Here is a 14,833-nt window from a genome sequence, read left to right as displayed (position 1 = left end):
GCCCAAGTAGTATAATAAAGGGGGTAATGGTGATTGTAAAAGGATGACGTTTAGGCCTTTGATTGAGTAATGATTTAAAAAAAATGGATTTCATGAATTGCACGGGATTAGAATACCCCCATAAGATGAATTACGTTGGGATGCTATGAAATACGGTTATTGAAGTATAGTATCGTCCCTAGGTGGATCAAGAAAATCATTTCAAATGTCCCCCGATGCAATGCGAGCCCTAGTGACAATGTATTACGTAAGATATTTCAACTTATCGGTGGTAGATTATGGATCAATATTAAGGTGAATCAACAATGCATGGAAAAAATTACAAAATATGAGATGAGATTAGGCCGTCATTCTTAAGATGAACAGTAATGAGGAAGAACTAATGACTTAGATTTATACATATAAGATAAGTAGCGCCTCACGACCCTACATAGGCTCCTAGTTATGGATCTGGAGATCAACAGGAGTAGGAAGAAGAGGACGGTGTATAGGTAACCTAAGATCAAGTGGGGTAACTTGACCAAGGACAAATCTCAGGAGTTAGGGGAGAAGTTGTTGGCTATGAGGGCCTGGATGAGTAGGGGGGACGCGTCTAGTATGTGGTTCACGACTGCGAATTTCATTAGGGTTGCTGCTAGAAAGGTCTTAGGGGTCACGAAGGGCTCTCCCGGGGGTCATAGAGGGGACTGGTGGTGGAAAGGAGAGGTCCAAGGTAAAGTGGAAACTAAGAAAGCTGCTTATTTGAAGCTAGTAGAGAGTACAAACGAGGAGGAAAAAAGGTCTTATCGGGAGTGTTACAAAAAGGCAAAGAAAGAGGCAAAGTTAGTAGTTACGATGGCTAAAAATGCGGCATTTGCTCATTTGTACGAGGCACTCGGGGGCAAAGGCGGGGATAAGAAGTTGTACCGGTTGGCCAAGGTGAGGGAGAGAAAGGCCTGTGACTTAGACCAAGTCAAGTGAATCAAGGATAAGGATGGAAAAGTATTGATGGACGAGGCACTTATTACAAGAAGATGGCAGACATACTTCCATAAACTATTGAATGAGGAGGGGGATAGACGCATTGTGCTAGGTGAGTTAGAGCACTCCGAGAGCGAGCGGGATTTTGGGTACTGTAGGCAGATTACGGTAGAGGAGGTGGAAGGGGCGATGCGTAAGATGTACAGGGGTAGAGCGACGGGGCCAGACAAAATCCCGGTAGAATTCTGGAAGAGCACGGGGGCGAGCAAGTTTAGAGTGGCTCACTGGGCTGTTTAATGATATTTTTAAGACGAAGAAGATGCCCGAAGAATGGAGGTGGAGCACGATGGTTCCGCTTTACAAGAACAAGGGTGATATCCAAAATTGTAACAATTATGTGGGTATCAAGCTGTTGAGTCACACTATGAATGTTTGGGAGAGGGTGGTGGAGGCCAGAATGAGGAGGTGTGTGTCTATTTCCGAGAATCAGTTTGGATTCATGCCTAGGCGTTCGACTACAGAAGCGATTCATCTGGTTAGGAGATTAGTGGAGGAGTATAGGGAGAGGAAGAAGGACTTGCATATTGTGTTTATTGACCTTGAGAAAGCGTATGATAAAGTACCGAGGGAGGTCATGTGGAGGTATGTGAAGGCTAGTGGCATTCCGGTAGAGTACATTAGGGTGATTAAGGATATGTATGATGATGCTAAGAGTCATGTGAGGACTGTGGGTGGGGACTCGGAACATTTCCCTGTGGTGATGGGGTTGCACCAAAGATCGGCTCTTAGCCCATTTTTATTTGCCTTAGGAATGGATGTACTATTGTGACACATCCAAGAGGAGGTGCCTTGGTGCATGCTATTTGCCGATGATATAGTGTTGATTGACGAGACGCGAATCGGAGTTAACGCGAGGTTGGAGGTTTGGAGACAGACCTTGGAGTCTAAAGGTTTCAAATTGAGTAGAACCAAAACAGAATACTTGGAGTCCAAATTCTGTGACGGGACCCATGAAGCAGACATAGAGGTAAAGCTTGATGCTCAAGTTATCCCCAAGAGAGCAAGTTTTAAGTATCTTGGGTATATTATCCAAGGTAACAGGGAGATTGATGAAGATGTCTCATATCGCATCGGAGCAGGATGGATGAAGTGGAGGCTCGCTTTCGGTGTTTTATGTGATAAGAACTTGCCGCTAAGACTTAAGGGAAAGTTTTATAGAGTGGTGGTTCGACCGGTTATGCTGTATGGAGCTGAGTATTGGCCAGTCAAGAACACCCACGTCCAGAAGATGAAAGTAGCCGAGATGAGGATGTTGAGATGGATGTGTGGATGTACCAGGAGAGATAAGATTAAGAATGAAGTTATCCAATACAGAGTGGGAGTAGCCTCCGTGGAGGACAAGATACGGGAGTCGAGGCTGAGATGGTTCGGACATGTTAAGAGAAGAAGCATTGATGCCCCTATTAGGAGGTTTGATAGATTGGCCATGGCAAGTTTGAGAAGAGGTCGAGGTAGGCCAAAGAAGTACTTGGGAGAAGTGATTAGACAGGATATGGCGCTGCTTCAGCTTACTGAGGACATGGCCCTTGATAGGAGGGTGTGGAGGTCGAGGATTAAGGTAGAAGGTTAGTGGGTAGTTTTTAGTTGCTCACCGATAGTCTTAGTAGCACGCTTGTCCCTTCATATTCTTAGATTTTTATTACGTTATGTAGTTTTGTTCTCCTCAGGTATTGTATCTCTTGTTGCTAGTTTTTGGTACTACTTATCCTTTATATCTTCCTTTTACTTTTCTCTTCTCCCGTTCTTCCATTCTTGCTATCCTCTTCTTCTTATTACCCTTCCTGATCCTAGGGTCTATTGGAAACAGCCTCTCTACCTTTTAGGTAAGGCTAAGGTCTGCGTACAGACTACCCTCCCAGATACCACCTGGTGGGAACATAATGGGTTTGTTGTTGTTGTTGTTGTTGTTGTAAGATAAGTAGCGAGAGAGCAACATGGAGTTGGATAGAAGACCTCGGTAATAATAAACTGAAGTAAGAGTTATGGTTTAGTGTGACCTACCTAGCTGTAGTAAACCCATAAACATAGATAACCGGCGCTATAAAAACAAGTCATATCAATAGTCGTAATATTGACAAAGTACCGAGTGAAGAACTTCAGTGTACCTAAAGATGCCCAGAGGGATAGATTGTCATAGTTCAATATATATTCATAAGGTAAGGCCTAGATATTGGCTAAAAGCCTGAGAAAAAAAGAGAGAAGATTCACATAGTCACTTTCATGGTAAGAGTCGTACAGGCTGTATGATATAATATACCAACAGTTACGAGATTGGAAGAATTCGGATAACAAATCGTGGTGTGAGAAAGAGGCCTAAAGCGGGGAATGCCATGTGTCACGCCCCAAAATCGTGGAGCGCGACCGGCGCCCAACCGATTGAACTCGACCGAGCAAGCCTGTTAGATTTCTTCTACCCAAACTCATTCATGAATAAAGAGAATATATGTTTTCCTTAATTAAACAATAAAGTGGTCATGTCTGCAATTACCAATTTCTTACCATAAGTTTCACCATTTTTACATTCTCAAATGGACAAGTAATACAATCACTACATAGCATACTTTGTCTTTCCCAGTACCAATACACAACCCACACTATGTCTACGGAGCCTCTATAGATAAAGAAGAGTACAATGATAATGCCGGCAACAAGGTCCCGGATATACCTCAACCATAATACATAAAGAACAAAAGATACATGACCCCGGGATGAAGTGGGGCTCACCAAGTCAGCTGGGAAGAAGGTGTACTGCTATCACTGATCAATGTCTCCTACTGTGAAACCACCTGCATCCATTTAAAGATGCAGCGCCCCTGGCAAAAGGGACGTTAGTACCGTAGTATAGTACTAGTATGAAAACTAAACACCAATTTAAGAATTTTGAAATACAAGATAATTATAATGAACCAGTACGGCAATAGAATAATATAGATAACCGTCTCAACCATAGCAAGCTTATTAAAAGCTATCAACAACATTTATAGGATTTAAGATATGATCCTCTATAACCATCCTCACACAAAGCGGCCCATCCGCCTCACCTGATGTAGGCAGGTGGAGGTGTACGTACAATACCACAACTCAAATCAAGCAGCCCTGCCGCCTCACCTCAATGTATGCGGGTGGATGTTTAACCACAGTACCAAGAACCTACACAAAGCGGCTTTGCCGCCTTACCCCAATGTATGCGGGTGGAAATGCATCAATGATACCAATACCAACACAAAGCGGCTATGCCGCCTCACCCCAATGTATGCGGGTGGTGGTGCCATAACAATACCAAAACCATACACAAAGCAGTCGTACCGCCTCACCCCAATGTAAGCGGGTGGAGGTGCAGTCCCACAATATCATAATCCCTACACAAAGCGGTCATGCCGCCTCACCCCAATATATATGTAGGTGGAGATGTATTACAATCTCTATACCATAATTCCCACACAAAGTGGTCATGCCAATCACAATCTGTATACCATAATACCCACACAAAGCGGTAATGCCGCCTCACCCCAATGTATGCGGGTGGAGGTGTATCACAATCACAATCTCTACACAACTTGGCATAATAACTTTCACATAAATCACGACTAGAAATTATGACATGTGGTACATAATCCATAGTTTGGGACACATCCTCAATTTATAATGCAATATGATAAGAGCATTTTAAATACGAATTGAACATATATCTTCACCACAAAACTTATTGGAATACTCCATTTATAATCAACATCTCGGAACTTACAAGGATATTGGAATTTCCAATTCTTAAAGAAGAGTTTAGCCAACATACCTTACTTGAGATTCCTTACACTCTAAATGTTCTGGAATTCTTAGCCACTTCAATCTATTTTAGAAATATAACAAATTGAACCAAAATTAGGAAGATGATTATGGTTCTAGCTCATTTGATCATTTTATCAAACACTAGGTATGCATTAAGGTTTCAAGGCACTTTTTATGGAGAGTTCCATCATCCCACAACCCAATATTTACCATGCCTAGTTCAAAAATCTTCCTACACCCCTGGATATCACATGCATGTAAATAAACAACCCTACTGCCCAGAAATTATATTGCTAATTATCCAATTCTACACAAAATTCGAAAGTGAGGGTTAGGGTGTAGAATCTTACCTCTAGGATGAAGACCTAGTGAGTTTTCCCTTCTTAATCTTCCAAAACTTGGGCAAGAATTGAAGGACAAATATTGGAGAACACCTTCTCACTCTAGGGCACCCTCTCTCACTCTAAAATGTCAGATAATAGCTCAAAATGACCCAAAGAGTGTATTTGACGAAATAGGGTCGGGTTTTGAAAACCCAAAAATGGAACTCCGGAACAAGGTATGCGGTCGCATAACCGATATGCTGACCGCATATCGGTCGCATAGTTGGTTACAAAATAGCCAAAAGAACTGTCTGTGTATGCGGTCACTATGCGGTCCACATAACCGTTATGCGGTCTAATAATGCACCACATAACAGTTATGCGGTCGCATAGTCGACTGCATAATTGCTTCCAATTGGCCCAATAACTGCCTCACTCTGCGGCCAGTATGCGGTCCGCAGAGTGATTCTGTGATCGCATAATTGACCGCAGAAATGCATTTTTCCACCAAAATGTTTTCTTTACTTTCCGGTGTATTGTTCAACCCACTTAGCCTAGTCCGACACCATAAAATATTATTTTCTTTGCAAACTTTATCGGGCTTACCACTTAAGTACTTCAAATTTGTTTTTCGGGGTGTTACCTTCTCCCGTGCGTAGGATCATTCGTCGTCGAATGAGGGTAAACATCCGTCATTAGCATCTTATGCAACTTAGTTTGTTTTATACCACAAACTAGCAACCCCAAATTTGACTAACTCCCTAAATTTCCAAAAATTTCGCTAGAGTTTCCCTTGTAATTAGGCCTATCCACCTGTCAGAGAGCCCCAGAAACACATCCTAACAACATATACATAATCCAGCAACGTAACATAATACAAAACAACGCCAACTGTGACCACACAAGCAATTATATTACCAGAACGGAACACCCTTACCACCAAATGTACAAGTCATACATATTCCATAGGAATATCCCCTAGCATTTTCATAAGGCACAACTCATAATTACACGGTTATTCAAATAAATAAGGATACTTTTTCTTCATTTCTTCTTCGGCCTCCCAAGTAGCCTCTTCAACCTGTTGGTTTTGCCATAGCACTTTCACGGATGCAATTTCTTTTTTTCTCAACTTTCGGACTTGCCGATCAATTATAGAAATTGGAATCTCTTCATAAGTAAATTCTTCATTTACCTCAATAGTCTCAACCGGAACAATGACTGTCGGGTCTCCAACTACATTCTTTAACATAGACACATAAAACACCGGGTGCACTAATGACATATCAGGTGGTAGCTCAAGTTTGTATGCTACCTCACCTATCCTCTGAATGATTTTGTACGGTGCGACATACCTCGGACTCAATTTCCTTTTCTTACCAAATCGCATTACACCGTTCATGGGGGAAACATTCAAAAATACCCAATCATCTCCTTTGAATTCCAAATCTCTACGACAAACATCCGAATAGGATTTCTGACGACTCTGAGTAGTCTTCAACCGCTCCTTAATGATTTTAACTTTTTCCATTGCCTGATGCATGAGGTCTGGCCCTATCAACTCTGCTTCTCCAATTTCGAACCACACAATGGGAGATCTACATCTCCTACCATATAAAGCCTCGAACGGTGCCATTTGAATGCTAGCATAATATCTATTATTATATGCAAATTCTATGAGTGGTAAATGATCATCCCATCTACCTTTAAAGTCTATAACACAAGCGTGCAACACATACTCAAGCGTCTAAATAGTCCGCTCTACCTGCCCGTCAGTCTGCGGGTGAAAGGCTGTATTAAGATTCACTTGAGTACCCAAACCTTGCTGAAATTTCTTCCAAACTTAGCAGTGGATTGTGCCCTCCGATAAAAAATGATGGAAACTGGGGTGCCATGCAACCTGACTATTTCTTTGATATACAACTGAGCATACTGCTCCGCTGTATCGGTAGACTTAACCGGCAAAAAGTGTGCTGATTTCATGAGTCGATCCACAAATACCCAAATCGAGTCAAACTTGCACGGAGTGCGCGGTAATCCTACCACAAAGTACATATTAATCATTTCCCATTTCCACATTGTAATTTCTATGTTCTGTGCCAACCCACCAGGCCTTTGGTGTTCGGCCTTCACTTGTTGACAATTTGGACATCTTGCCACAAAATCTGTCGCATTCCTCTTAATATCATTGCACCAATATACTTCCTTAAGATCATGATACATTTTCGTAGAACCTGGAAGCACAGAATACCTAGAAGTGTGAGATTTTGTTATAATTCTTTCCCGGAGACCATCTACATTTGGAACACAGAGTTGCCCTTGGTACCTTAGTGTACCATCATCCATGCCAAGAGAAAAGGCCATGGTCTTATGTTTATGAATCCCCTCTTTCAACTGCACCAACAATGGATTGTTGTATTGCTTCTCTTTGACTTCCACAACCAGCGATGATTCAGCCATATTTTGCACAATTACCCCTCCTTCACTAGAGTCCAAAGACGAACTCCCAAACTAGCCAATCGGTGGACTTCCTTGGCTAATGGCCTCTGATATGCCTCCAAGTGAGCCAAACTATCCATCGATTTTCGGCTAAGATCATCAGCCACAACATTGGCCTTTCCCGGATGATATAGAATATCAATGTCGTAGTCCTTGAGTAACTCAAGCCATCTTCTCTGTCTCGTATTCAATTCCTTCTGCTTGAAAATATTGAAGGCTCTTATGGTCCGTGAATATATCAACATGGACCTTATATAAATAATGATGCCAAATTTTCAATGCAAATACCACTGCCGCAAGTTCTAAATCATGTGTTGGATAGTTCTTCTCATGATTCTTTAGTTGCCTAGATGCATATGCTATCACCTTCCCATGTTCCATTAAGACACACCCAAGCCTGATTATTGAAGCATCACAATATACCACAAATCCATCTATACCCTCTGGTAGAGTCAACACCGGCGCCGTAGTCAATCTTGCTTTCAATTTCTGGAAACTCTTTTCACAAGCATCTAACCATTGGAACTTAATTGCCTTCTACGCCAATTTAGTCAATGGAGAGGCAAGAGTAGAAAACCCCTCCACAAACATTCTGTAATATCCAGCTAAGCCTAAGAAACTGCGAATCTCTGTTGGAGTTGTAGGCCTCGACCAATTCTTCACAGCCACAATTTTCTGAGGATCAACCTTAATCCCATCACTAAAAACAACATGACCCAAGAATGTGACTGACTCGAGCCAAAATTCACATTTCGAAAATTTCGCATACAACTGGTGTTGATACAGAGTCTGCAACACTGCCTTGTGGTGACCTGCATGGCCCTCTTGATTTCGTGAATATACAAGAATATTTTCAATAAACACTATCACAAATGAATCGAGGAATGGCTTGAAAGCGCGATTCTTAAGATCCATGAAGGCTTCTGGGGCATTTGTTAGCCCAAAAGACATCACCAGAAATTCAAAATGCCCATACCGAATTCTAAAAACAGTTATCGGAATATCCCGCTCCCTGATCTTCAATTGGTGATACCCGGATCTTAAATCAATCTTGGAAAAGTACCTAGCACCTTGCAATTGATCAAACAAGTCATCTATCCTTGGCAGTGGGTACTTATTCTTGATTGTGACCTTACTAAGCTACTGATAGTCAATACACATTCTCAGTGACCCATCTTTCTTTCTTACAAAAAGGACCGGTGCGCCCCAAGGCGACACACTCGGCCGGATAAAATCCTTTTCTAACAAATCTCTCAATTGTTCCTTTAGCTCCTTCAATTCTGCCGGTGCCATTCTGTAGGGTGGAATGGATATAGGATATGTGTCTGGCATCACATCAATCCCAAAATCAATCTCCCTGTCTGGTGGGATCCTAGGGAGTTTGTCCGAAAAGACTCCTGGAAATTCATTCACAACAGGCACGGACTCAAGTGTAGGTGCCTCAGCATCGGTGTCCGTAACCCGGACCAAATGGTAAATACATCCTTGTTTATCATCTTTGTGGCCTTAAGGTAGGAAATAAACCCACCCTTTAGCACTACATCATCACCCTTCCACTCAATAACTGGACCATTTGGAAATTTGAACCTAACAGTCCTGGTTCGGCAATCAAGCTTGGAAAAATAGGAGTAAAGCCAATCCATCCCCATTATCACATCAAAATCGACCATTCTCAATTTAATAAGATCGGACACGGTGTCTCGACCATGCAATATGACAACACAATCCCTATAAACCCGCTCGGCCAAAATAGACTCACCAATCGGAGTAGATACAGAGAATGGCTCATAAAGTTGTTCTGGTTCTATCCCAAATTCCATAGCAACATAAGGAGTGACATATGACAAAGTGGAACCGGGATCAATAAGAGCATATACATCATGAGATTGGACAGTCAATATACCTGTGACAACATCTGGAGAAGCCTCTGATTCCCGACGTCTCCGCATAGCATAAAATCTGCGGGGTCCTCCCGAATTTTGTGCACCACCTCTAGCGGCACCACGCCCTGCGGGTGCTGGGGTGCCTCGAGCTGGAGGTGCTGTGGATGTAGCAGCTGCAGAATTAGTTGGTTGTGCCGTGCCTTTGCCCATATTTTGGCAGGACGAGCGGAAATCTCTCTGAATGTGACCCTGCAAACCACACCTATAGCATACTGGTAGGTCCATGAAACAGGACCCAAAGTGCATCTTCCCACACTTAGGGCATGGAAACCTCCGCTGCTGAAACCTTCAGTCGGGTTGACCCTCCTGGTGTGGTCCCCTGTTGCCCTGACTGGGTCCAGATGATTGTGCACCCATCGAAGACTGGGCGAATGATTGGGATGGTGCTAATGAAGCTCCCCTGAATGCCGACTTACCACCACTACCACCGAAAGAAAGACCAAAGTTGCTCGCAGACCGGGCCTTGCTGCTACTCTGACGCTCCATTCTATTCTTCAATTTGCGGGTCTCTGTTGCTTGAGCAACTGCCACCATCTTACCATAGTTCATATCGGAATTTAAGGCAGCTATAGAGGCCTCATTGATAACCAAGGGGCTAAGGCCTTGTACAAACCGGCGTACTCTAGCCTCCATAGCGGGCAACATATGAATAGCATACTTGGATAGGCGCGCAAACTCCATATGGTACTCTCACCCATTCATACTACCCTGCTTCAGGCTTTCAAACTCAGCGGCACGAGCTGCCTTAGTTTCGGCAGGCAAGAAATGATCCATAAAGGCATCTATGAACTCATCCCACCTTGCTGGAGGGCTTTCCTCCTCACGGGATTCCTCCCACAACTCAAACCAAGAATAGGCCACCCCTTTTCAGGTGGTAAGAGGCCAACTCTACTCCCTCTATCTCTGTGGAATGCATAACCTGGAGAGTTTTGTGCATCTCATCAACGAAGTCCTAGGGGTCCTCCTCAGGATCAGTACCCGTAAACACTAGAGGATCTAACTAAAGAAACTTGTTCACCAAGGAACTAGCGGATTCTCCTGGATGACTGGAAGGAGTAGGCCCAACACTCGATCTCTGGGCCTGAGAAGCCACTATCTGTGTCAACATTTGTATGGCTCCCCTAATATCAATATCAGACACACTAGAATCAGAAGCTGGAGCTGGAGATGGAACTAGAACATCAGTTGGAGGAACTGTTGCACCTTCTGTAGGTGTAGGGACAGGTGCGGTCTGATCAGTTATAGTAGAGTCATGCAGTGTAGTAACTGGAGGAATATTCTCACTCCTCGAGTGCTCACCCGCATCATCAATTATAGGGTCAAATGTCACTCCTGGGGTGACATTGGCTCTTTAGCTAGTTCTTTCCTTCTTCTTAGGTGCCATGTACTGAAAATTAGAGCAATGCAGGAGTTAAAGAAGGAACAGTCTTACAACCAGCTTTATTGCACGATCGAGAACATGAAAGAAGGGTATTATTCCTAAATTCCCATGTAGCATCCTAATTATAGATGTGGTCGACAACACACCGATAATAAGGACTCTACTAGGCATGGCTCCGAGACATCCTAGGACACTTTAAAGCCTTAGGCTCTGATACCAAATTTGTAATGCCCCAAAACCGTGGAGCGCGATCGGCCCTCAACCGAGCGAACCCGACCGAGCAAGCCTGTTAGATTTCTTCTACCCAAACTCATTCATGAATAAAGAGAATATATGTTTTCCTTAATTAAACAATAAAGTGGTCGTGTCTGCAATTACCAATTTCTTACCTTAAGTTTCACCATTTTTAAAGTCTAAAATGGACAAGTAATACAACCACTACATAGCATACTTTGTCTTTCCCAGTACCAATACACAACCCACACTATGTCTACGGAGCCTCTATAGATAAAGAAGAGTCCAATGATAATGCCTGCAACAAGGCCCCGGATATACCTCAACCATAATACATAAAGAACAAAAGATACATGACCCCGGGATGAAGTGGGGCTCACCAAGTCAGCTGGGAAGAAAGTGTACTGCTATCACTGATCTCCTGTTGTGGAACCACCTGCATCCATTTAAAGATGCAGCACCCCCGACAAAAGGGACATTAGTAAAGTCGAATAGTACTAGTATGAAAACTAAACACCAATTTAAGAATTTAGAAATACAAGATAATTATGATGAACCAGTGCGGCAATAGAATAATATAAATAATCGTCTCAACCATACCAAGCTTATTAAAAGCTATCAACAACATTTATAGGATTTAAGATAAGATCCTCTATAACCATCCTCACACAAAGCGGCCCCTCCGCCTCACCCGATGTAGGCAGGTGGAGGTGTATGTACAATACCACAACTCAAATCAAGCATCCCTTCCGCCTCACCTCAATGTATGCGGGTGGATGTATAACCACAGTACCAAGAACCAACACAAAGCGGATATGCCGCCTCACCCCAATGTATGCGGGTGGAAATGCATCAACGATACCAATACCAACACAAAGCGGCTATGCCACCTCACCCCAATGTATGCGGGTGGTAGTGCCACAACAATACCAAAACCATACACAATGCGGTCGTACTATCTCACCCCAATGTAAGCGGGTGGAGGTGCAGTCCCATAATATCATAATCCCTACATAAAGCGGTCATGATGCCTCACCCCAATATATATATATGCGGGTGGAGATGTATCATAATAACAATCTCTATACCATAATACCCACTCAAAGCAGTCAGGCTGCCTCACCCCAATGTATGCGGGTAAAGTTGTATGACAATCACAATCTCTACACAACTTGGCAAAATAAATTTCACATAAATCACAACTAGAAATTATAACATGTGGTACATAATCCATAGTTTGGGACACATCCTCAATTTATAATGCAATATGATAAGAGCATTTGAAATACAAATTGAACATATATCTTCACCACAAAACTTATCGGAATACTCCATTTATATTCAACATCTCGGAAGTTACAAGGATATTGGAATTTCCAATTCTTAAAGAAGAGTTTAGCCAACATACCTTACTTGAGCTTCCTTACACTCAAAATGTTCCGTAATTCTTAGCAACTTCAATCTATTTTAGAAATATAACAAATTGAACCAAAATTAGGAAGATAATTATAGTTCTAGCTCATTTTAGCATTTTATCAAACACTAGGTGTGCATTAAGGTTTCAAGGCAACCTTTTATGGAGAATTCCATCATCCCACAACCCAATATTTACCATGCCTAGTTCAAAAATCTCCCTACACCCCTTGATATCACATGCATGTAAATAAACAACACTACTGCCCAGAAATTATCTTGCTAATTATCCAATTCTACACAAAATTCGAAAGTGAGGGTTAGGGTGTAGAATCTTACATCTAGGATGAAGACCTAGTGAGTTTTCCCTTCTTAATCTTCCAAAACTTGGGCAAGAATTGAAGGACAAATATTGGAGAACACCTTCTCACTCTAGGGCACCCTCTCTCACTCTAAATGTCAGATAATAGCTCAAAAATGACCCAAAGAGTGTATTTAATGAAATAGGGTCGGGTTTTAAAAACCCAAATATTGTCCTCCGGAACAAGGTATGCGGTCGCATATGCAATCGCATAACCGATATGTGAACCGCATATCGGTCGCATAGTTGGTTACAAAATAGCCAAAAGAACTATCTGTGTATGCGATCACTATGTGGTCCGCATAACCGTTATGCGGTCGCATAATGCACCGCATAATAGTTATGTTGTCGCATAGTCAAACGCATAATTGCTTCCAATTGGCCCAGTAACTGCCTAACTCTGCGGCCATTATGCGGTCCGTAGAGTGATTCTGCGGTCGCATAATGGACCGCAAAAATGCACTTTTTCGCAATAAATTTTTCTTTACTTTCGGGTGCATTGTTCAACCAAAAAAGTTCGAGCCTAGTCCTACACCATGAAATATTTTTTTCTTTGCAAAATTTACCGGGCTTACCACTTAAGTACTTCAAAAAAACAATTCCGAGGTGTTACACCCTGGCCTTAGGATTTATTCACAAACAATTGCCTAGATGGCAAGGATAATATAAAAATATTTGTAAGAGCTATGGTTTATGAGACTGATAAGTGCATCAATCAACATTCGAGGATGAATGTTCCATAGGGGGGACGATGTTACACCCCATATCTTCGTACGTGAGAGTATTTGTAAGTCAATTGATGTAAGCTCAGAAATTAGATCATCTTTGAGAGTATATAAATTAAGTTAATCATGTTACCTTTGAGGTTATAAATATTTAAAATCATGATTAACATGTACCAAGAGGGTTGGAAAGATTAGAAGCTAAACCAATTGAAGAAATTAAGTTTCGTTGAAAGTCGACAAGTTTGGAATGTTATAATATTTACTTTGGATTGCGACTAGGGTTCTAAAAATGATAAGGAGGTTATGTTATGATTTATTTTATCCGTGTGATAGTTGTGTATTACGTTTTAATGTCAAGCGAGTTGTGGAATAAAAGTTGGCAACGACCATCACAAGTTATATTCATAAATGCGGTAAATATTGCGAGAATAAGGAAGGTTGATATATCAAGGAAGGTTGATACATTCAAGGAATACAGAAAGATATATCAAGGAAGGTTGATACATTATATGTTCGGAGGTTGATTGTTTCTGTATTTAAGTGGAGTTAATAAAATGTCTAATTTCTGTATTTAAGCTTTAAATATCAAGGAAGGTTGATACATTCGTTTCCTAATAGTTAGAACTCAAGGGACGGTGATCGAAAGCCGTGAGTTCAATTTATTTTACTTTTAGTGGACTGTTTTGTAGTCCACTCGTGTTGGCCTATTGTGCTGCTGATTTATAGAATTTGGAAGGATAAAAGGGCTCGTAGAAAAGCCACATGTGGTAGGGTAGAAGGCTGATCGCTCGTCGTTGCAATTTCAGGCTAAGTGATAACTTGTTGATTGGGTGTGTTATGGTATATTTGTGGTTTTTGTTGTATTGAAGGTCCCAAATTGTAGTTGGGTTGTTTTTGAGTTGCTGATTGTATTGTGTTTGTATCTTGTCTATAGTAGGCTTGAGGTAGCAATAAAATCAAGGGAAATGCTGCCCATTTTATTTTTGAATCACGTTATCGTTTGAGATACGTGATATACTAGCGCCATCTAAGTTGTACATGTATTTCATTATTATAGGGTTGGCGCTCTAGTTGTCATAAATTTGTTGTTGAGTTTCATTGACGACTTGAGGTATGTTAAAGCTATCTCTTCTTTTCTTTTGGCATTA

General features: G+C 41.8%; 2 protein-coding genes across 2 annotated transcripts; both read left to right on the top strand.

Annotated features, from left to right (window-relative positions):
* The first annotated feature begins 597 nt into the window (after positions 1 to 597).
* LOC142168080 (uncharacterized) lies at positions 598 to 960 on the top strand. Its single transcript, XM_075228741.1, has one exon. The coding sequence runs from the start codon at positions 598 to 600 to the stop codon at positions 958 to 960; it is 363 nt and encodes a 120-aa protein (XP_075084842.1).
* A 424-nt stretch (positions 961 to 1,384) lies between these two features.
* LOC107789714 (secreted RxLR effector protein 78-like) lies at positions 1,385 to 1,789 on the top strand. Its single transcript, XM_016611572.2, has one exon. It carries the CDS (start codon positions 1,385 to 1,387, stop codon positions 1,787 to 1,789), a length of 405 nt encoding a protein of 134 aa, XP_016467058.2.
* Positions 1,790 to 14,833: the final 13,044 nt, after the last annotated feature.

The sequence above is a fragment of the Nicotiana tabacum genome, chromosome 2, assembly GCF_000715075.1.
Source record: "Nicotiana tabacum cultivar K326 chromosome 2, ASM71507v2, whole genome shotgun sequence".
Lineage (NCBI taxonomy): Eukaryota > Viridiplantae > Streptophyta > Magnoliopsida > Solanales > Solanaceae > Nicotiana > Nicotiana tabacum.
Note: the sequence above shows the minus strand (reverse complement) of the source record. Positions and strands in the feature narration are given on the sequence as shown.